Consider the following 23279-nt stretch of genomic DNA (forward strand, 5'->3'; position numbering starts at 1 on the left):
GGAGGAAACGTCATCCTAGGAGGCCGGTCTGCAGGACGTCAGAGGGTAAGGATGGGCGTTTGTTTTTTTCCCTCTTATGTTTTCCACAGTGGACATACTGGCTGAAAAACTGCTCCACAATTTGGAGCGGTTTTTCGCCCAGAATTCCCTGCGGCCGGCAGGGCAGATATACTGTGTACCTTTACGCAGCGTATCCGCTCTGTGTGAACATACCCTTAGGCCTCATGCACACAAACAAATTTTTTTCCTCCCGTAAATACTGGCGGAAATACGGGCCCTTTGTCACACGTATTTGACCCGTATTCCACCAGTATTTACGGACCCGTGCCAGTAAATACGGGTCCGGTGTCACCAGTATTCCACCCGTATTTACGGACCCGTTTTCTCTGCACTAATAGGCAGCCCCTTCTGTCTATGGCTGGGTTCACACGACCTATTTTCAGACGTAAACGAGGCGTATTATGCTTCGTTTTACGTCTGAAAATAGGGCTACAATACGTCGGCAAACATCTGCCCATTCATTTGAATGGGTTTGCCGACGTACTGTGCAGACGACCTGTAATTTACGCGTCGTCGTTTGACAGCTGTCAAACGACGACGTGTAAATTGACTGCCTCGGCAAAGAAGTTCAGGGCACTTCTTTGCAACGTAATTTGAGCCGTTCTTCATTGAACTCAATGAAGAGCAGGTCAAGATATACGAGCGTCACAGCGAGGAGGAGCATTTACGGCTGAAACGACGCAGCTGTTTTCTTCTGAAAACAGGCTGTCATTTCAGCCGTAAAAGCCAGCTAGCGTGTGAACATACCCTATCAGTGCTGGAAAGAGAGAAGGGGCAGTTTCCGCAGTGCTACTATACCTAAATGGAGAACACCAAGAAAAGCCCTTGAAAATTCATTGTGGATATACATTCCAATTAGTATATGATGTCCATAGGGAACCGGGCTCAAGGCCCATATTAGACATGGTGGTAACGGTGAAACCCGCTAATTTGAAACAAAACCTAAACATTGGAGTCTGACACACCAAATATGAAATAAAACAATGTCAATTTATTGAATCAATTAAAATAAACAAAACACATAAAAACATAGAGATGATTGCCACAGTGCGGATAGACAACCAGATAATACAGTACAGAAGATGACGCTGTATACCCACAAAGGGACAAGACTGTAGATTATTACACCGATGTATATATATTTATAACATAGCATAAGGGGTGAGGGAAACCCCACTTGACCCTTTAAGTAAAGACTATATTTAAGAGGTGATTACAGCAGCCAAATGTATATAGACATGTGGTGTTTCAATGATGGATGCAACAGTAATATATTATATTCGCCCTGTATGGCCTCTACATGATGCAGATGAGATCTTGCACATAATGGGAATAAATAAATTTATTTAGCAAACGTGTATACACACCATATATACAAAACCTGTTGCAATGCACAAAAACGATCCCTTACCCATCTCAAGAAACACCGGCTCTGGCGTCAACCCCCGACGCTCGTTTCGGCCCGGAAGCCTTCGTCTGGGGGAGTTTCCGCAGCGATTGAAGGTAAAAGAAGTTCATACATACCGTTGTCTTGGTGATGCGTCCCTCTTTTGACATCCAGTCCGACCTCCCTGGATGACGCGGCAGTCCATGTGACCGCTGCAGCCTGTGATTGGCTGCGGCTTTCACGTGGGATGAAACGTCATCCCGGGAGGCCGGACTGGAGGAAGTAGCAGGTAAGTTAACTTTTAATACTATTAACTCCAGAGATAGTCACTGTCCCGGGTGCTGAAAGAGTTACTGCCGATCAGTTAACTCTTTCAGCACCCTGGACAGTGACTATCCCCTGACGTCGCCTAGCAACGCTCCCGTAATTACTGATGCGCACACGTAGCCACCCGTCATTACAGGAGCCCCATAGACTTCTATGGGCCTGCCCGTGCCGTTATTACGGCCTGAAATAGAAATAGGACATGTTCCATATTTTTCAACGGCACGGGCATCTTCCCGTAAGCATACGGGAAGGTACCCGTGGCCAATAGAAGTCTATGGGCCCGTAATTACGGGCCGTAATTACAGGCGTTTTTACGTTCGTGTGCATGAGGCCTTAGAAAAAAAACAAAGTGCCTAAACAAAACCTGCTGAAATAAAGGTAGAACATATAAACTCCATGAAGATGCTGCCCCTACTCGCATTAGAGACCGGGACCCCCGATTTCCAAGGCAACAGCATAGTTGCCAACATTCCAAAATGCTTGTCCCAGACACTATTCCGCAAATATAGGGGCGCCAGTTTTTTTAAATATATCAACAGTTATAATGGCCAACATCACTCACCGCTCCTCTTCATCAACTCCGGATCTTCTCCAGCTCCGGGTGCTGCCACCACCCATCCTGATGCTGGTGAGCTGGGTGTGCCGAAGAGAACCTGGAGTTGCTGAAGATGAGACAGGAGCAGTAAGCAAATAGAGGGGGTGTGAATTTTGGAGTCTGGTATGAATTCTGGGGTCTGGTGTTTAAATTTTGGGGTCAGTCTTGTGGTCTGATCTGTCTAAATTTTGGGGTCTGGTCTTGTACAGGCAAGATGCACATGTAGAAGAAATGCTCCAAATTTAACGTGTGAATCTCCACATGTAAATAAAATTTACATCAGATTACATTTCCAGCTATAGACAACATTTAAAAATGTCATCTAAATGCGGTAGACTTTTTCCAGACACAAATTGACCTGCGGTGTGGATTTGAAAAACTGCAGCATGTCAATTTTTGTTGCAAAATTTCACCCCTTTCAATGAGAGGGGTAACATTTTCAATGAAATCTGAAGCAAATTCCACATGCGTAACATGCACCTACTCTTAGGCCTTATTTACACGAGCGTAGTTCATGTCCCCGATACGCACGTGAAAATCACGCGCGTCGCACGGACCTATGTAACTCAATGGGGCCATTCAGAAAGTCCGTGTTTTTCACGCAGCGTGTGTCCGCTGCCTAAAACTCACGACATGTCCTATACTTGAGCGTTTTACGCGCATCACGCACCCATTGAAGTCAATGGGTGCGTGAAAATCAAGCACGGCACACAGACGCACTTTCGTGCGATGCGCGTGATTCACGCAACAGCAGATCAAGAAATGAAGGGAAAAATAAAACCACCTCCTTCATTTCATTTTCTAAACCTCAAAACCGCGTGTCATAAGGATGGCATATGCGTGGAAATTCACTGATGACACACGGAAGTGCAACGCGCAAAACGCACACGTTCGTGTGAATTTCGCCTTAATGGGGTTATCAAGGCTTTAGAAATTTTTTAATTTTTAATGGAAAAAAAAAAAAGGTACCCGGCCCAGACCTCCTCCGCCAATTTACAGACACGTGACCGCTCCAGCCAATCACTGTGCCTGATTCTCACGAGGGTATTTATTAAAACAACGGCCGTCACGCGGACCTGTGTAATTCAACGGGGCCGTTCACACGGCCATTGTTTCAACGGACCGTGTGAAGAGTCCGTTGACAAATAGAACATGTCCTATTATGTTCCATTTTCACGTATCCCTCCATAGACTCAAGTCTATGAGGATTCGGGGAAACGGAACCCGCACAAGGGCAGGGTTTTCACGTCTGAGTTTCCCCACGTTCGTGTGAATCTAGCCTTAGAGAATACATTATGAAGAAAAAAAAAATCTGTCATTTGACAAACCCCGGACACAATCCCCAAAAGTTTATGTTGGCAACTATGCAACAGTAATAATTTCTGACAACCCTGCTGTCCCAGCAGTATAAAATCCAGTACATAGGAAAACAGGAGTCACCGATAATAACCAATCAAACTGCATATATTTTCCAATCTGGTTGCTATGGGCAACACTTCCCTTTCTGTGGGGCTCACTGGTTAAGACAAACAGTGGAACGCTTACTCATACCAACCAATCAGATCACTTATTTTATTATCTAAACTGCAGTGATATATTGAGAGATGTAATCTGATTGGTCGCAACACCGGTTTGGCTGCTCCACACATAACGTGTGTATGTCCGTCACGTGACTCGGTCAGAAACTGAAACGATGGCTTCCAGTCCCAGCTACTTGTGACCCGATCACCAACCATGGGAGAGAAGACTGTGCAGAGGCCAAAGCACCTCCAGATCACCAGGCTCCCTCTGACATGGGACCCCATATCCTGCAACTGCCAGAGGAGATCCTTCTGCTCGTCCTCTCCTACCTGGACGGCAGGACGCTGGGGCGCCTCGGGCAGGTGTGCAGGAAGCTCTGTCACTTCACCTGCCGGGACGCGGTGTGGAGGACGATAGCCAAACGCTGCCTGAACTCCGGCTTCTTGCGGCGGGGCACAGACGTGTGAGTTACCAGTGCACAGCACCACTCTGCTCCCAGGCTACGGCCTAGTTCCTGGAGAAGCTTTACGTAAACTACGTTGTTGCTAGGGCGTATCGTAGCCGTTTTAACGTGGCTTGCGTAAGAAAATGTCGTACATGCTGGTATTCTTGGCAGGCGTTAGCGTAGCTCGTATTTTGTCTCTTGAGATGTTGTGAAACTACAAGCCCCAGCAATACCTTACTGACAACGGAAGGTGAATGTGATGCTGTTAATCTGAGATGTACTGAAGCTTGTTTATGAGGCAGAAGGCCTCCGAATGATACAGATCTAATACTTTTCACAGCTGAGAGTTTGCTACAGTTGTTTGGCAATTTTTTGAAAGCTAAAGGCCAATTTTACATGAAGTAATACAGGCAGGTTCCTAGATCCCTATGAAATGCAGCAATGTGCCCGTATTACGCTCGTGTGGAACTGCCCTTACAATCGGCACTCCAGGCTGGGGCGTCGTACACACGACCGTGCATTGCGGCTGCTTACTATCCGCAATTGAGGATAGTATAGAACACATTCTATCCTATGGGCCAATGCACACAACCGTGGTTTCCACGGGCCATGCACTATCCAGAGTCCAGGTGAAAAAATACATAGGACATGTAATTTTACGGACTTCAATTGCGATCCGGGCTCGTTGAAGTCCATGCACATCTTGTGTGTGGACGGCTCACAGATGACATTCCGCGGACTGTCTGTGCCCATATCATGGACCGTGCAGACAACTACGGTCGTATGCATGAGGCATGATACGTTTTACCTGCATTGATACAAAGTAGCAAAATATATTTAGGCCCCATGCACACGAACGTGCTTTTGCAGCCGCAATTCCTTGTGAAAATCCACTGTCCATAAATGGCCCCGGTGCCTGGACCGCAGAAAGAATGGACATGCCTTATTATGGCCGTGTCGTATTACGTCCAGGCTCATTGAAAATAATGGCCGCGGCCATGTGCACAGCCCACGATTTGCGGGCAGCTCGCGGCTGACACTCCGTGGCCTGCCGACCCGAAAATCACGGCCGTGCACGTGACTACGGTCGTGTGCATGAGGACTTTGAGAATTTTCTAAACTCTGTCCAATATTAGGAGACAACCTTTACTAGGACTGGCGTACCCCCGAGCATGCCCATTAACATAAAGTAAGACCGTAAAAGTGGTGGGGAACCTTTATAAATGAGGCACCTTATTTTACAGGTTGATACGATTGCGGCGATACCAAATTTATGTTTTTGTTTTATGTTTTACCACTTTAAAAAAAAAATAAAACTATTTGCTAAAAAAAAAAATGTTTTATGTTGCCATATCCTGAGAGACATAATTTTTATCTTTCAATCAATTTAGCGGTGTGAGGGCCTAAATTTTGTGGGGCGAGCTGTAGTTTTCACCTATACCATTTTGGGGTACATGCGACTTTTTGATCACTTTGTATTTCATTTTTTTTGGAGAGGTAAGGTAACCAAAAAACACCAATTTGCATGTTTTATATATATACTTTTTTTTTACGGCATTCACAGAGTGGGTTAAACAATGCTATTTGGTGATAGTTCGGACTTTTATGGGTGCGGCGATACCGGTTATGTTAACTTTGATTTTTTTTATAACATTGCTTTAGAACTTTTAATATATATTTTTTTGGAACATTATAAAAAACTTTATTCAACGTTTTTTGTACTTTATTTTTTATTAGTCCCTCTAGAGGACTTGAACCAGCGGCCGTTGGATCGCTTGCATGATATACTGCAATGCTAATGTATTGCAGTATATCATGATACTGACAGTCTCCTTTGAAGCCCTGCCGGAGGCAGAGCTTCAAAGATGGCAGACCTGGGGCCTTCATTAGGCCCCCCAGGCTGCCATAACTACAATTGTCACTCCTCGATCGCATCGTGGAGGGGGGTGCCCCCCTGATTCTAACAATTTAAATTCTATGGTTGACCGCGGTATTTAAGATGTTAAACGGACAGAATTAATGTGATCTTTCTTTCCGCCCGTTGCAGTGAGGTATAACACAGCCGTCACCCGCTGAGTATGGAGTGTGCTCAGCCTGTGAGTCCGCGCCGTACTTACCCTTAACAGATGTCACGTGTTGTTAAATTTGAAAAAAAAATTCTACTCTTTGTTACACACTAAGGCGGGATTCACACGACCGGGTCCCGCCCGAGCCCGAGTGCCGGCCGGTAAAATCGGCCATTTTGCCCGGCCGGTTTGCATAAAGTTTTGCATCCGTTCCGGGCCTGGAAGATCTGGACAGTGACATCAGCGGCAACTCCTGAAGGGGAATCCCCATGTGTTCGGGGATTCCGCTTCAGGAGTTTCCCCTGATGTCACTGCCCAGATATGGACAGAGACATCAAGCGCTCTGTCCAGGAGCGGAATCCCCGAAAACACGGGGATTCCGCTCCTTCAAGGAGCTAAAGTGCGGCTAGCACATAGCAGAGCGGGGAGATACCTCCCTGCTCTGCTATAGTGGCGTCGCTGCAGTAGTAGCAGCCGCAGCAACAGCTGCTAGCGGCGCCATCGAAGGTGTCGCCGGGCCAGGGCGCTTTTAAAACAAGCAGGGGAAGGGAGCCAGCGCAGCGCTCCCTCCACCTGCTGTACACCCCGGCCCTGCTACACAGTGTACAGCGCACAGCCATTCGTCAGAATGGCATCAACTCCTCCTCACATGCGCTGTGAGGAGGAGGAGATAGAGCGCAAGCTCTGGAAAACCCGGCCATCACTCGGGACACATCCCGGTGATGGCCGTGTATTACCCGGCCCCATAGACTTTTATGGGGGCCGGGTACCCGGCCGAAGATAGAGCATGTCCTATTTTTTGACGGCCGGTTTTCCAAGCCGTCAAAAAATCGGTCGTGTGAATAGCCCCATTAGGGGTCTATTATTCCTAATGCAGCCGGGTGCCGGCCGATTTATGAACGGCCGGGAAACCCTGTCGTGGGAATGAGGCCTAAAACCACAATAATTATATACAATAATAATTGTATAAAACAACAAATACTATGTTTGTAAAAATGATTAATAAAAATAAAATAAATCCCTATCTGCCACTTTAATAGCCTAAAAAAGAAAAAAAAACTTACATCGGTTAAACCAGCACGAGCAGAAAATCTCTAAAATTCTTCTGGTTATTAAAGGGATTGTGCCAAGATAAGGTCCTTTTACATGGTCAGATATTCTGCCCGTTTAAACAATCGCCGATCGACAATAGTTCGTTTGTTCGTCCTCATGCATTTAGCATCTCGTCGGCAGGATTTCCCCTTTGACACGGGGAGATGTGCTGCCGACAAGCAACCTTTTCTCTGGCCGCACAAAAGATTAGATCAGCCGACAAACAAGCGTTTGGTCATTCATTGTCTGATCGTTTCCATTTACACAGGACAATGATTGGGAACGAGCCTTCGTATGACCGCTCATTCACCCGATTATTGGCCCATGTAAAAAGTACTATAGACATACTGCTGGGGTCCCCATGGATTACTAGAATGGGTGTTTCGAACCCCCGTTCCTCCTTACTGTCTTCGTCAATCCCATAGACTTTGAATAGAGAGGCACCGCGCATACTCGACCATCACTCCGTTGTAAGTTCTCCTCGTGGGGGTCGTGCAGTGTGGTGGAACGGGGGGCTTGGGACCCCTGTTGTAGTAGTAGGGGGCTCAGCCATTAGACATGTATCAGATAGGAAACCTGATGCGCTATAGAATGTCGCATACATCATCGCTGAATAGTCATGAGGAAATTTAGGATCGTAGCCCCAATGTACAGCTCCATTTACATCAGACACAGATTGATACTGCAGACTGGGGATACATTACAGAAAATTGTGCATCATTGATCCCAGTGATTGCAGCATTTCATGGGATTCTGCCTACTCGTATTTATCATACTGACGGAATGAAAAAACCCCACAAGATAGGGTGTGGGATAAATGAATTACATTGTGAAACCTATTTATAGTGATGTTATTTATGACTTCTTATAGAATTGTCTACAACCAGTTTCTAAAACTTTCTTTCAACAAGTGATAGGAACTTGAGGGTGGGGAAAATATATACAAGCCATTTAAGACACTGCTAAAAAAATGCTTCATTGTTTTGAAGGCAGGTCACAAGATGGTGATAAGACATTAAAATGTATGTTGGCGGAGTCTCCGAGTGATCAGGCACAGGCAATCTCTTTGTGCCACAGCCATGATAACATTGTTACAGTACAAAGAGTATTCTGCATTAGAAAATAGTCCATCGCTTGTGGTCGTATGGTGTCAGACTTGTACTTCATGCGAAATTTCATAATTGTGACCTTCTTGATCTACAGGGGTCAGCAACAGGGCTTAATATAGTTCTGTCTTCGCCTACACAACTTAATGGGGTTGTACCAGAATAAAAAATTATCACCTATCCATAGGATAGGTGATATATTTTCTGATCGCTGGGACCCCCACCGAATGTAAGAATGGCTGTCCCCAACCCCCAGATCCTTCTCACTGCATCCCCCGCAGTGAGGGGGACATTGAATAGATTGCGGTCATCATGCACGCTGCCACTTCATTTAAAGTTTATGGGAAAGACAGAAAGGTCTCTCAGTTCAAGGATTCTGTCCCTCTCGGTTTGTGACAAGTGGCGATTACTGGCACGTCGACAAACAGGAGGTAACGCACAATCATCCCACATCACTCGATCCGATTTTTGAGGTTCCATGTGGCTAAAAAAACTTTGCTTTCAATCTGGCTTTTATTTCCCTCTGACATGCCACAGATTGGAGATAGGTGCCTGAAAACGTAATCATTTTCAGATCTTAGGCTTCATTCACATCTGCGCTAGGGCTCCGTTCTGACGGAACAGAGCCCTGACAGACACAAACGGAAACCATAGTTTCTGTTTCCATCACCAATGATTTCAATGGTGACGGATCCGGTGTCAATGGTTTCCGTTTGTCTCCGTTGTCCAAGGCTTCCGTAGTTTTTAACGGAATCAATACAGTAGTCAACTTGTGTCAGTCAGGGCTCCATTCCGGTGGAACGTCGGAATGGGGCCCTAACGGATATTGTGAACGAAGCCTTAACGACACCTGCTACTTCCTCGATTTACATAACCTTACGGCATGCCCTTCTTGGTGTTGCAATTTCAATGTTGAGGAGTGTATATGCACCATTGGGAGTTAAAAACTTTGATATTAGACCCTGCTTTAGGTTGGTAAGTGTAGCCATCCATAGAGCTGTGGCCTTCTAGAAGACAAAGCAGTGGCCAAGCTAATGTCCCGGTTTTAATTGAATTAATAGTAAATATAAATTTTTCATTATTAATATAATACAACATATTCCTCAGTGCCTGTCTCTAGAGAAGGAGTTGGAGCAGCATCTAATCTTTTCTAGCAAGTTTATTTACCTATCCTATAGGTCCTTTTACACACCTCCAATATGGGCTGTGAAAATGAGCACTGATCGATGAGATCGCCCATTGATCGGCACCCGTTTGCTCCTTTCGAAAGGTTTATTGATCGGTTATCTATGGGGACGAGCAATCGTTCATTCACATACATTTGCATCATGTCGGCAGTACATCTACCTGTTAGATGTACTGCAAACTAGCGGCCATTTTATTGGCTGTGTATTCATCGCCTGAGCGTTGTCCTGTTTACACAGGGCAATGATTGGAACGACCGTTCATAAGCTTGTGATGTGAAAGTTAGGCCCTTGTGATGTACGTTTAGCATATATGCCAGGAAATCTCACGATGTACATGCTAAACGTGTCTATAGGACTCCATTAGCCGATGAGCAAAGAGAGTGTTCTTTGGGTCTCTGTTGGGCTCGAAGTACATCGATGATTTTTTTTTTTTATTTTTTTTTTTTTTAACCTCCCGTTTTTTTTTTAGTTTTTTTTTTATTTTTTATAAATATATGGAATAATGTAGTAGACTACTCTAATCCATCCAACGGGATCCCATAATAAAAAGGCATACATTTTTTTTTTAACATGGGAACATAGGGGTGATGTATACGTCACAGGCATGCGTTAATTTTTTTAAAAATATTTTAATGACTTGTCTATTAAATGGATGTCTGTGAAGAATGCCTAACAGTGGAAACTGTCACCCATAGGCTATTATGGCATCTGTTTAATGTATACATTATAAAAAGGTCACGATAGTTCAAGACCTATACGTTAGTCTATGGGTGATGGATGCCGCTGTTAGATATTAGTCACGGTTTACGTTGAATGTGTGCGTTGGTGCGTTGGGAGGTTTCTCCTGGCGTATACCCTAAATGTAGGCCAAATATGTGATGTGCATGGGGCCTTAGATAACCGTTAGGCTAAGTTCACACTACTGTTATCTTCCGTCAGAGGAAGAGATGACTGAAAATCCAAACGGAAAGCATCGCTTCTGTTTGAATTACCATGATTTCAATGGTAATTCTTTTGTTTCAGTTGGATTCCGTTTGCCTCAGTTCGCTAGGTTTCCGTTTTTTTCACGGAAGCAAAAGTGCAGCCTGCAACACTTTTCGGTCATCTCTCCCTCTGACGGAAGAGACATAAACAGGAGACATCGGTAGTGTGAACTTAGCCGAAGTATATTTGCTTGCAAAGTTCTATTCTCTTCATGTTCAGACTTTTTTTTTTTCTTCTGACCTAAATGTTTGTATATTTTTTATTTTATATAAATAGGGTAAACATATGCCGATTTCTGCGAGCGTTTGACAGGTTTATTTGTGGCTACATTTTGGTGTGGATCCATCTGAACAAATACAGAAAGTATATCAAATGTATCCAAACTTGTGACCTGATAAATAAACATCCATTTATTCTCATTCCACATTGAATCTTATTTTATTTTTCCTGTCAAACCTTTGTGTTACTTATCCTGTATCCCTGGATGGGCTGCTAGAAAGCGATGGATTACTAGAAAGTACATATTTAAAAACTATTTGGACCACAAACTAGCACTTCTTCATTTGCTTATTTCAGCACCAATGAATAATAGAGCGTAGCTACAACGCTAAGGACAAGTGTTCAGCCTCCGAAATTCAGCGAAATCTTGTAGGCTTTAGAAGGAAGGCAGATAAATTCAGGAGCCAATTGACTTTTTTTTTTTTTATTTAGTGGCCAGCAAGAAGTACTTTTATAAACTTTAAGGGTATGTTCACACGTAGTGACCAAAAACGTCTGAAAATACGGAGCTGTTTTCAGGCGAAAACAGCTCCTGATTTTCAGACGTTTTTGTAGCAACTCACATTTTTCGCGGCGTAATTTACGGCCGTTATTGAAGCTGCTTTTCAATGGCGTCAATGAAAAACTTCTCCAAAAACGTCCCACGAAGTGACATGCACTTCATTTTTTTTAGCTGTTATTTAATGGAGTCAATGAAAAATGCCTCCAAAAGCGTCCCAAGAAGTGTCCTCATTTTACGCGCCGTATTTTGACAGCAACGCGTAAAATAAAGGCTCGTGGGAACAGAACATCGTAATTCCCATTGAAAGCAATGGGCAGATGTTTGTAGGCGTATTAGGGGCGTTTTTCAGGCGTAATTCCAGGCGTGAAACCACTGGGTGTGAACATACCCTAATAGTGAACATACCCTAAGGGTATGTGCACACGCAGAGTCAAGGGAAAATAGCCCCTGATTTTCAGACGTTTTTTGAGCAACTCGCGTTTTTCGCGCCGTTTTCGCGGCGTTTTTTACGGCCGTTTTTGGAGCTGTTTTCATTGGAGTCTATGAGAAAACGGCTCCAAAAACGTCCCAAGAAGTGTCCTGCACTTCTTTTGACAAGGCTGTAATTTTACGAGCCGTCTTTTGACAGCGACGCGTAAAATGACAGGTCGTCGGCACAGAACATCGGCAAGCCCATTGAAATGAATGGGCAGATGTTTGCCGACGTATTGGAGCCGTTTTTTCAGACTTAATTCGAGGCGTAAAAGCCTCCATTACGTCTGAAAATAGGTCGTGTGAACATACCCTAATAGTAAACAGCCCAAAGGGTTAGACACTGGACTCCCTTTGGAAATATCTAGTCCTATTTCTATAAAAAAAAAAACTGGCATTTGAATAACTACGTAAGGATTTTTTCACTAGTAGTAGTCTTGGTAAATTTCTATGATTTGCCACCGCTTTTTCATTGGTGTAGATCTGACTACCCCCACCGATCCTTGGAATGAAGGGACTGCAGCACTAGTTAAAGGAGTTGTCCACGACCGGATAACCGATGACCTATCCACAGGTTAGGTCATCAGTATATGATCGGTGGGGGTCTGGGTGTCGGACCCCCATCGATCATATACTAATCACCTATCCGGTGGATAGGTCATCGGTTGTCCGGTCGTGGACAACCCCTTAAATGCTATGGCTCCATCACTGATTTTTATTTTTTTGTTTCCAGTACAATGATGCTTTTGGCCACCCACTATGCAGGGAACTACAACATGGCAGCATTCACTTGACGAGCTCTAAATTGTATTGTATTTCCCTCCACAATGATGCTAAAGGTTTTATAGATTGACTGGAGTCCCAGAGGTCGGACCCCCACCGATCATAATGTTATTGCATATCCTAGCGATATTCTATTACATGAAATGGCGGAAACACAGCCTTAAATCCTTTTCCTAAATTGCCCCATTTGTTAGGAGGAGGGATTTGCGTAATAGCGAGTGAGCAGCCCGTCAGCAGCTCTGTATGCAATAAATAGCAGAATTTGTCTGCTGACAGAAAAACATGGCTGCTCTCTTCCAAATACAGTGCCACATCTGTCTACAGGTCGTGTGTGATATTGCAACTCAATCCCATTTACTTAGTGGAGCTGATCTGCAATACCAGACACAACTATATACAGGTGTGGCGCTTTTTTTGGAAGAAAGTAGCCGTGTTATTCTAATTCATTACAACACTTGTGGTTTACACTCACACATGTGACTTTAAGGGTATGTTCACACGACAGCGTCTGTAACGGCTGAAATTACGGGGATGTTTTCAGGAGAAAACATCCCCGTAATTTCAGCCGTAACGGCATGTGCAGGCACTTGAACGCCGCGTCCATTACGGACGTAATTGGCGCTGCTTTTCATTGGAGTCAATGAATAATGGCTCCAATTACTCCCCAAGAAGTGACAGGTCACTTCTTTGACGCGGGCGTCTATTTACGCGCCGTCATTTGTCAGCGGCGCGTAAATATACGCCTCGTGTGAACAGACAAACGTCAGCCCATTGCTTTCAATGGGCAGATGTTTGTCAACGCTATCGAGGCACATTTTTCGGACGTAATTCGGGGCAAAAACGCCCGAATTACGTCCGTAACTAGTGTGTGTGAACATACCCTAATAGTACTTTCACGGGACTTTTCTATGACTATTTTTTTTTCTCCATATTTAATTTCATAGCAGAAGCATTAGTAAGTTGCAAAATGTCTCACATGGCAGAAAAATGTAATCTTCCATTACAAGGGATAGAGTGCTTCTGTTGCATCACAGTTGCAGTCAGCTTTGGTACGATCAGAATTCCTAAAACGAAATCAGGTGGATGTAGAACCTTTGGGACCCCATGGTGCCGAGAATGAAGGGCCCCAAATTACCGTTATCGGCCGAAGAGCAAACACGCGCTGTCAATTTCCATAGAGATAAATAGAAGCAGCAGAAACAGCCAAACACGTTTGTTAGGCTGTTACTGAGCGTCTCATTTTTCTCTAACTTTTTTTAATAAACTGTCTGACGGGGTAGAACAGTAAAAAAGAGGTTGTTGTTGGACAACCCACTATAAAGGTGTGTGAACAAACTACCTGTTTAGTCCTAGCCTCTTGCCCCTGAATTGTTTTCACTTATAAAGAACCCAATGCATGTTTTGACCAATAGAACAGATTTCCATTGTCCAAAACAACATGAAGAAAACAGTTACTACCTCCAACCTTAGTTAGATTGGTTGAATTTTCTTCTTGTCTGGGCTTTAATTCCACGGCGGACTATAAATGTGTTTTTTCATGCTATCCCCATACATTTAAAGGCTATGTAAATCTTTGAATCTTTTGTTTTATTTTAAAAAAAATTAAATAATGTATTATGGAGTTTTAAGCAACTTTTTCATTTTTTTTAAATTAAAATAATTTTTTTTTACTTTTTCAGATACAACTTCTATGTATTTTGGATACATAGAACCTGTATCTTGCGCTCCAAAACCGAATACGTCAGGTCAGCAGGACTGATGGCTTCGGTGCAGGATCCCACTGTTCTCAATCAGTCAGTTCAGACGTTGCGTAAATACTGTAGATTTTCCACAATGAAATTCCTTGCAGAAAATCCGCAGCATAATACAGTAGCTGGAAAGTGGATGAGCGAGAGCAAATCTCATCCGCACGCTGCGGAAATGGACATGTGGTGCAGAGTTTTTATCCGCAGCATGTCAATTGTATTTACACAAACGCTGCTTCTTTGTTGCAGGTTTTACCCGTTGAATTCAATGCGATTATTGCGGTGGAATCACAGCGATAAACTCAGCAACTCAGGAGAAAAATATATTATCATACTTACCCAGAAGTCTGTGTTTCTTCCTTCAGGCCAGCCTCATGGGATGACATTCCATCCCATGTGATCACTGCAGCCAATCACAGGCTGTAGCGGCGGTCACATGGGCAGAAACATGGTGCGTTTTTTTGCCCGGAATTACGTGCGGCGCACAGGGCGGCTAGGCTGCGTGCTTTTACGCAGTGTATCTGCCTCGTGTGACCTCAGCCTATTAGCTGGGTTCTGCGTGTCAGACGCGCAGGACCTGCTGTCAACGAAGCTGTCAGTGCCGCTGACCTGACCGATCAGGCATACATAGAAGCTGTATCTTATAAAAGACCAAATTGTTTTAATAAAAAACAATAAAAAAGTTGCTTAAGGCCCTGTTCACACTGACTTTTTTTTGCCGTGGTTTTTGATGCGGAAACCGCATTGGAAACCACGGCAAAAAAAACCCTGAGAAACCGCTCGCGAGAAAAAGAAGCAATGTGCCCTTTCTTCGGACATGTCTGTCTCTGACCTCCCATTGACATCAATAGAAGGCAGAGAAAGCGTCTTTCGCAGCGTTTTCTGCCCGTGGCCGAAAAACGCAGGAAATGGTGTGCAGGCATGTCAAAATCTGCCTCAAAATTTCCAAAGTAATTTTGAGGCAGATTTTTCTGCCTGCCAAAAAAAAACTCAGTGTGGACAGGGCCTTAAACACCATAATACATTGTTTTATAAAAATAGAATAAAAATGTGTTCAAAGGTTTACATAGCCTTTAAATTTCCAATTGAGGCAGCAACAGACTTGATATGTTATTAGGGTGCATGTACTCACATGGGATGGTCTCCACTCCCCAAAAATGTCTAAAGTAGTAGTTGAGAAAACCGCATCCTTTTCATTTAATTTCTTTTGTGCCCATCATCATCATCATCATCGTACAAAAAATAAAAGCAACGTTTTGGCCCGTTAAAAGCTCAGAAAAAGACCCAACTACTGTAACGGGTCGAAACGTTGCGTCTATTTTTTGTCTGATGATCGGCACAAGAGAAGAAATTCATTGAAAAAGAATGCTGTTTTCTCAACCACTGCTTTAGTCACCGTACACTTGTCTTTTTATTGAGCACCATCAGTAAGCATTTCGGAGTTCCCTTCTTGCAGAGTCTCCAGCTCCTACTCATTCAGTCATTAGTTATGATTTGTTTCTCGGGTCAGATTTCAACCCTATTTTTTATGATTACACCGTATATAAAAAAAACAAAACTGTTTTATTAATTTGCATTGTTTGTGGCCGAGTTGAGATCACTGTTATAACGCTTTCCACATGAGTTAATAAAAAAAGGTTTATTTTAAATTTTAAAATCGTTTTGCACAGCAGGAAATGACCCATCTTAGCAAGCACTTAAATCATTTATTGGGGGGAAACCTGTTTGTATCGCCCTCTTCCCCAGCATTTAAGTGCAAATCCTCCTTTTCTCTTCTTGAAACTTGTAAAGCAGAAAATCTTCTGTTTTTTATATCAAAAATTAACCAGACCCCAAAAGTAGTTCTTTAAATTCCATAACGTTGCCTCCAGTAGATTTAGAACAGATATCTCAAACTCCTAACGTGTGTGACTTTGTTTCAGGAAATGTGTCTGCACTTTGTTTTGTGTTTTTTATATAGACTTGAAGAAAAAAAAATGTGGGTCTCCGTCCACCCGTTTGATAGCACAAACCAACAGACGTGGGCTCATTTATATGATCCACAGAAAGGAGGCAGTGGTTTCATTAGTGGATATGTGGAAGACTGTACTCTAGCTGTATATGTCCAGCCCTTGTCTACCAAACATGAATGTTAGAGTACAAAAACTAGATCTGTAGGGTTCAGCTTCATGTCTTGGTGCCTTTTGGATCACCAGACATTATTGCCTCATGCACACGACCGTAGCCATGTGCACGGCGTTGATTTTCGGGTCGGATGGCCGCAGAGTGTCAGCCGCGGGCCGCCCGCAAGTCGCGGGCCGTGCACATTTTATATAAACCCAGATTAGATTGTTTTCACATTCTCTAAAGGCTCTTTTACACAGGCCAATGATTGGGCAAACAAGCCTGTGAACGCTGGTTCCCGATCCTTGCCCTTTGCACGTTCAATGGCTGATTGTTTCCCTGTTTACAAACGTTCATTCATCGGTTGATCTACCTTGGCATGTGCTGGCAACATGTTGAAAATGCATGGGGATTTACAATCGTGATAACGATCATTCGTCTCCATACATTACCAACATATGTTAGTTGTAAATGGCGCTAACTAGCGCCGATCAATGAGCTGTATCAGCGATCATTTTCATGGCCAGTATTGCGTTGTCTAAAAGGATCTTAAAGGTTTTTTCCTGTTAGATGGACTATCCTCAGGATAGTCCATCAATATCTGATCGGTAGTGGTTCAACTCTTGACACCCCTGTTGATAAGCTGTTTTGAAGGGGCCATGGCGCCCATGCAAGCGATTCTTCCTCTTCACTCCTGTGACTGTTTGTACGGTCAATTGCTGCTACAAGTGTGTCGGTGATTCGCAGTACAGAACAGGTAAGGATTGAAGGGCCGCGGCCGCTTCAAAATAGCTGATCAGCGGGAGTGTCAAGCGTTGGGCCCCCATCGATCAGATATTGATGGCCTATCCTGAGGAAAACTAGAAAACCCCTTTAGGGCTAGTTCACACTGAGTATTTTGACGCGGAAACTGTGCCCAAAAACGCCTCCCATTGATTTCAATGGGATGCTGAGGAGTTTTTTCCCGCGAGCGGTAAAAAACACGCTCGTGGGGAAAAAGAAGCGATATGCCCTTTCTTCTAATGTTTCTGACCTCCCATTGACATCAATCGGAGGCAGAGATCGTGTTTTTCGTGGCAGTTTTTGCCCGCGGAGTACAATGGCAAAAAACGCTGCTGATGTTCTACCGGCAGGTCAAAATCTGCCCCGAAAATCCTGAAGGAATTTTGAGGCAGATATTTCTGCCTGCAAAAAACTCAGTGTGATCAGGGCCTTATGGTTACCTATCTAGTTTATGGATTAGTTATCTACCAAATCTTGGTAAGATTGCTGGAAGCAGCTATGGTTAAAGTTTTCAGAGGGTGGATCATAAGACAAAAAACAGGAACTGAATTTAATGCCTGCGCTGGCAATTAAAGGGTAACTAAATGTTCAACAAACTTCTCACGTGTCATAGTAACATGTCAGAAGTTTTGATTGGTGGGGGTCCGAGCACAGAGACCCCCCACTAATCGCTAAATCACAGAGGCAGAAGTGCTCGTGTGATCATTGAGCCACTTCGTTTCTGTTCGGCTTTTTCCGGAAATCGATGTAGCAATGTACGGGTTCAATAGAAAGTCTATGAGCCCGTACTCCGCTACATTGGCTTTCCGGAAAAAGCTGAACAGAAGCTGAGCGCTCGCACGAGCACTTCTGCCCCTTCGTCTCAGCGATTGGTGGGGGTCTCAGTGCTCGGAGCCCCACCAATCAAAACTTCTGACATGTCACTATGACATGTCGGAAGTTTGTAAAACGTTTAGTTACCCTTTAAGACCCCATGCACACGACCGTATTTTCATCTATCCGTAAATGTCCTTAAATACGGATCCGTAGTCATTCGTATATACGAAAGGTGTTCATAAATACGGTCCGTATTGCATCCGTATTTAATGCGTATATACAGATCCGTAAAAAAGAGGGAGGCTGCAAATGATGTCACCAACATGTTGCATAGCAACGCTTCCGTAAATACGGACGGTTTACGGATGCACATCCGTAGCCGTCCGTATTTCATTGAAGCGCCCATAGGCTTCTATGGGGAGAGTCCGTGCCATAGTTACGGACAAGAACAGGAAGGGTTCTATCATTTTTTTTCAGCACGGACACCCATCAGTAAAAATACAGAAAGTTGTCCGTTGCCAATAGAAATGAATGGGTAATTACGGGAAAAAAATTTGCGATCGTGTGCATGGGGCCTTAGTGTGTACTTTTTTATACACATCCTTATGTATATAATAACCCATTGAGGTTTTTTTCCGGAATTTTCTAATGTTCTGTTTGCAGGTTGTGCGATTGTAGAGGTTGTGTTTGAGACAAGACAAGACTTTGTTAGTTGCCTGGTATTGGCCTTCGTTCCTACATCTAAGGACTAACTATGAGCTGTTTTAGTGGAGACCTTAAGATGATGACGTGGTACATCCGGTTTTATAAGTAAATACATAGATCTTCCTCCACAGCCTTTCCAAGTTATTTCCATTTGTTCTCGGACTCCACAGACCTCATTCATTATTCCCTGTTACAATATACCTGAGTTTTCCTATTTTTATCAACTATCTTTCCCAGCTGCGCTTGACAAGCCATACGACCAGCCAACTACCGTTATTAATGATGCGATCTTCTTCATAATGCACAGGGATATGTGTTTTTTCATATTTCCTCTTGGAAGACGTGATGTATGATGAAGAGGTCTCTGGTCTACCGAGGCCAAGTCTTCCTGGAAGAGTTTTCTGCATCCAGCCAGTGAGCCGGACACTTAATAGTCTTATTCATTATTGGTAAAGAATACAAATGTAATGTTTTTCCTAATAATGCCCTAAAAGCATGTGGATGTCCAAAGATGTTGGAGTCCGTGTTCCCCATGTAACCTTTTGTAGGGTAGACCAATCTTTACGAAGAAAGAAACGGAGCATAGAGAAGACTTTATACAGGTTTGGTGGTCCTGGAACTAAAGGGCATCACATAACTGGAATTGAATATATACAAATGACTCGTGAGTCTTTGTGCATAATATTCCAAAGACAATCTGTCCAGGACGTTTTTATCTACTTAAATAGCTTGTAAGGGTCAGTTCACACATTGCGTAAATACTGCGGATTTTCCGCAACCGAATTCATTGCGGAAAATCGGCAGAATATACAGTAGCAGCAAAGTGGATGAGAGAAAACAAATCTCATCAACACGCTGCTTAAATACTGAGTGGGAAAAAACGCTCAGAAATTGACCTGCGGTGCAGAGCTTTATTCCGCAGCACGGCAATTGTATTTGCGTAGGCGCTGCTTATTTGTTGCAGGTTTTCCCCGTTAAATTCAATGGGGAGGTAAATCCTGCAACAAACAGCAGTTTTACTATGTAGAATGGGGCATATGTATGCCCTGTGGATAGGTTCTATAACAAATAGCAGTTGTTGCGGTTTTTTTGCGGCGGGTTCGCAGCGATTCCACCGCAAAAAATGCAACGCCAAGAAATAAAATAAATCAAATTTTTACCCATAAATCTGTGTTCCTCCCTCCAGCGCATCCTCCTGGGATGACGTTTCATCCCAAGTGACCGCTGCAGCCAATCACAGGCTGTAGCGGCGGTCACATGGGATGAAACATCATCCAAGGAGCCTGGCCTGGATGACCTCATCCCATGTGACTGCTGCAGCAGCCAATCATAGGCTCCTGGGATGAAACGTCATTCCAGAAGGCCGGCCTGCTAGCAGGCCGGCTGAGTACTTCAGTTTTCTTCAGCGGACATTCCGGGAGAAAAACGGCACCACAGTTTGCTGGGCTTTTTCGCCAGGAATTCCCTGCGACGCACAGAGCGGATATGTTGCTTGATATTACGCAGCATATCCAACCCGTGTGAACACAGCCTAACACCAAAATACGAATTATTTTATTTAAAGGGGTTTCTCACTAAGATAACCCAGTCTCAATATTGAACAAAAAAAAAAATGTCCTAACGCTTTAGACCAGGAGTGACAAATATTTTTCCATATGAGACCTATTCTTTGTAGAGCCTGATCTAAGTGATCTGCCAGGGACAGGCACATGTCTTGTGCAGAGGATTCGGTTGCACATTTTTTGCATGCCCCTTTTTTTGTGTATACCCCTGTACCCCCATAACAGTGATAGCAGCCACAGTTAGTTCTCTATTGCGCCGGCCCTACCACTATGCCTCCTGCATACATGAACCTCCCCGCTGCCCTGCGCCAGCGTGTATATTCGCTGTCAGTGTGTGTGTCAGATTCATTGCACTGGTCAAGAGTCAAGACTTACAAGTTCCTATACGATTCACAATGAAAGTTTTACTTGTGAAAAGGCTGGTGACAGGCGTACTAAAACATGAACCTACGTGGAGGCAGTTTTCCTGCATTTGTGTGGAAGTAAAAGAACAGCCTGGTAACCTAAGGCTAAGCCCACATCTCGTTTTTACTGTACGTCTGATGTGCAGGTTTTCTCATTAAAATACAGTGTCAAAATATGGACGACATGTGCAATCTTAGGCCCTATGCACACGACCGTAAAAAGGGCCGTAATTACGGCCTGTAATTATGGGTCCATAGACTTCTATTGGCCACGGGTACCTTCCCGTTTGCGTATGGGAAGGTGCCCGGGCTTGAAAAATATAGAGCAAGTTCCTATTTCAGGCCGCAATTATGGGAGCGTTGCTAGGCGATGTCAGGGGATTTTGATTTTTGAATAAAGAGAAGCAGAGAAAATGGCGTTTGAGCGATCATGTGACTCTTAAGGGGTTTGGACATGATTGTGACATCATTTCCAGCCCCCTTTTTTTTTTACGGGTCCGTAAATACAGGTGGAATATGGATGCAACGGACCCGTAAATACGGGTTAAAACGTGTGATACGTGTGTTAAAACGTGTGATAAAGGACCCGTATTTACGGCCAGCATTTACGGGAGGGAAAAAATACGGTCGTCTGCATGGGGCCTTAAACCCCACATTTGCATACGTAAAACGTATACGTTTTTGTCACCATATATGGGAAATTACCCAGATTATGAGACCACAATGCCAGCCCTTGCCAAGCCACTCAGTACTGGCGCCAGAAAACACTGGAGCCACTCCCTACTTCTTCCTTTTAATATTTTGACTTCACAAATTTTGACTTTACAAAGTTTGATTTTGATCAATAACAAGAAAGTAAACGTTTTCAGACGTAAGAACGGACACAAACGAATATGACCAAAAAATTAAGCGTATGTGACAAATGCATACCATTTTGTAATGTAAAAAATGGTACATGATCTGTGGGTGTACGTCATCCGGGCCCCGCACGGATCAGCTGGTCCGGTGCCTCCGTGCAGAGGGCATATATGGCGGAAGCAGTTGGCTCCGGCCACGTAAACGTCCCGAAAAACGGCTGAAAAATCTGAGGCAGAACGCCTACAAACATCTGCCCATTGATATCCATGGGAAATACGGCGTTCTGTTCCGACACTGCGGTTTATTTTTTACGCCTCATTTTTGAAAAACGGCACCTGAAAAGACGCCCCGTAAAAAGAACTGCATGTCACTTTTTGATCCGTTTTTAGAGTCGTTTTTCATTGACTCAATAGAAAAACAGCTCCAAAAATGTCTGCAAAAAACGGAAGTTGCTTAAAAGGCTGAAATTCAGGAGCTGTTTTCCTTTGAAAACGGCTCCGTATTTTCAGCCGTATTTTGATAAGCGTGTGAACATAGCCTTACACAATGTTAAAAATATGTTCCGCTTTGTATGGTACCATTACAGGCACCTTTCCTCTTTTAAAGAGGCTCTGTCACCACATTATAAGTGGCCCATCTTCTACATAATATGATCGGCGCTGTAATGTAGATAACGGCAGCGTTTTTAATTTAGAAAAATGATCATTTTTGATTGATTTTTAGCTTTATGCTAATGAGTTTCTTAATGCCCAACTGGGCGTGTTTTACTTTTTGACCAAGTGTGCGTTGTGGAGAGAAGTGTATGATGCTGACCAATCAGTGACCAATCAGCGCCATACACTTCTCCCCATTCATTTACACAGCACATAGTGATCTTACTAGATCACTCTGTGCTGCCACATACACACACACTCACACACATTAACGTTACTGACGTGTCCTGACAGTGAATAGACATCGCTACCAGCCAGGACGTGATGTGTATTCAGAATCCTGACACATTGGTAACGTTTGTGTGAGATTTACAGCAAGGCAAGCGTAATCTCGCGAGATTACGCTGTAAACGGTAATTTAAAACGAGATTACGCTTGCCTTGCTGTAAATCTCACACAAACGTTACTGAAGTGTCAGGATTCTGAATACAGATCACGTCCTGGCTTGAGGTAATGTATATTGACTGTCAGGACACGTCAGTAACGTTAATGTGTGTGTATGTGGCTGCACATAGTGATCTAGTAAGATTACTATGTGCTGTGTAAATGAATGGAGAGAAGTGTATGACGCTGATTGGTCAGCGTCATACACTTCTCTCCACAACGCCCACTTGGCCATATAGTAAAACACGCCCAGTTGAGCATTAAGAAACTCATTAGCATAAAGCTAAAATCTTTCATAACTACGTAAAAAATGATTGTTTTTCTAAATAAAAATCACTGCTGTAATCTACATTGTAGCGCTGATCACATGTACAATATAGGCCACTTATAATGTGGGGACA

General features: G+C 43.7%; 1 protein-coding gene across 3 annotated transcripts in view; it reads left to right on the forward strand.

The window, feature by feature from the left end:
* The first annotated feature begins 3977 nt into the window (after positions 1-3977).
* FBXW4 (F-box and WD repeat domain containing 4) overlaps positions 3978-23279 on the forward strand; it is a 148613-nt gene continuing 129311 nt past the window's right edge. For 2 of the 3 annotated variants that reach the window (XR_012851004.1, XM_075841029.1), the window contains exon 1: positions 3980-4353. Coding sequence is in view for 2 of the 3 variants with exons in the window: in XM_075841029.1 (XP_075697144.1) it covers positions 4163-4353 (191 nt within the window). In the remaining variant the exon portion in view is untranslated. Of the gene's footprint in view, positions 4354-23279 lie in introns of all 3 variants that reach the window. The other variant, XM_075841030.1, reaches the window with a different exon arrangement.

The sequence above is a fragment of the Rhinoderma darwinii genome, chromosome 11 (assembly GCF_050947455.1).
Source record: "Rhinoderma darwinii isolate aRhiDar2 chromosome 11, aRhiDar2.hap1, whole genome shotgun sequence".
Classification (NCBI taxonomy): Eukaryota; Metazoa; Chordata; class Amphibia; order Anura; family Rhinodermatidae; genus Rhinoderma; species Rhinoderma darwinii.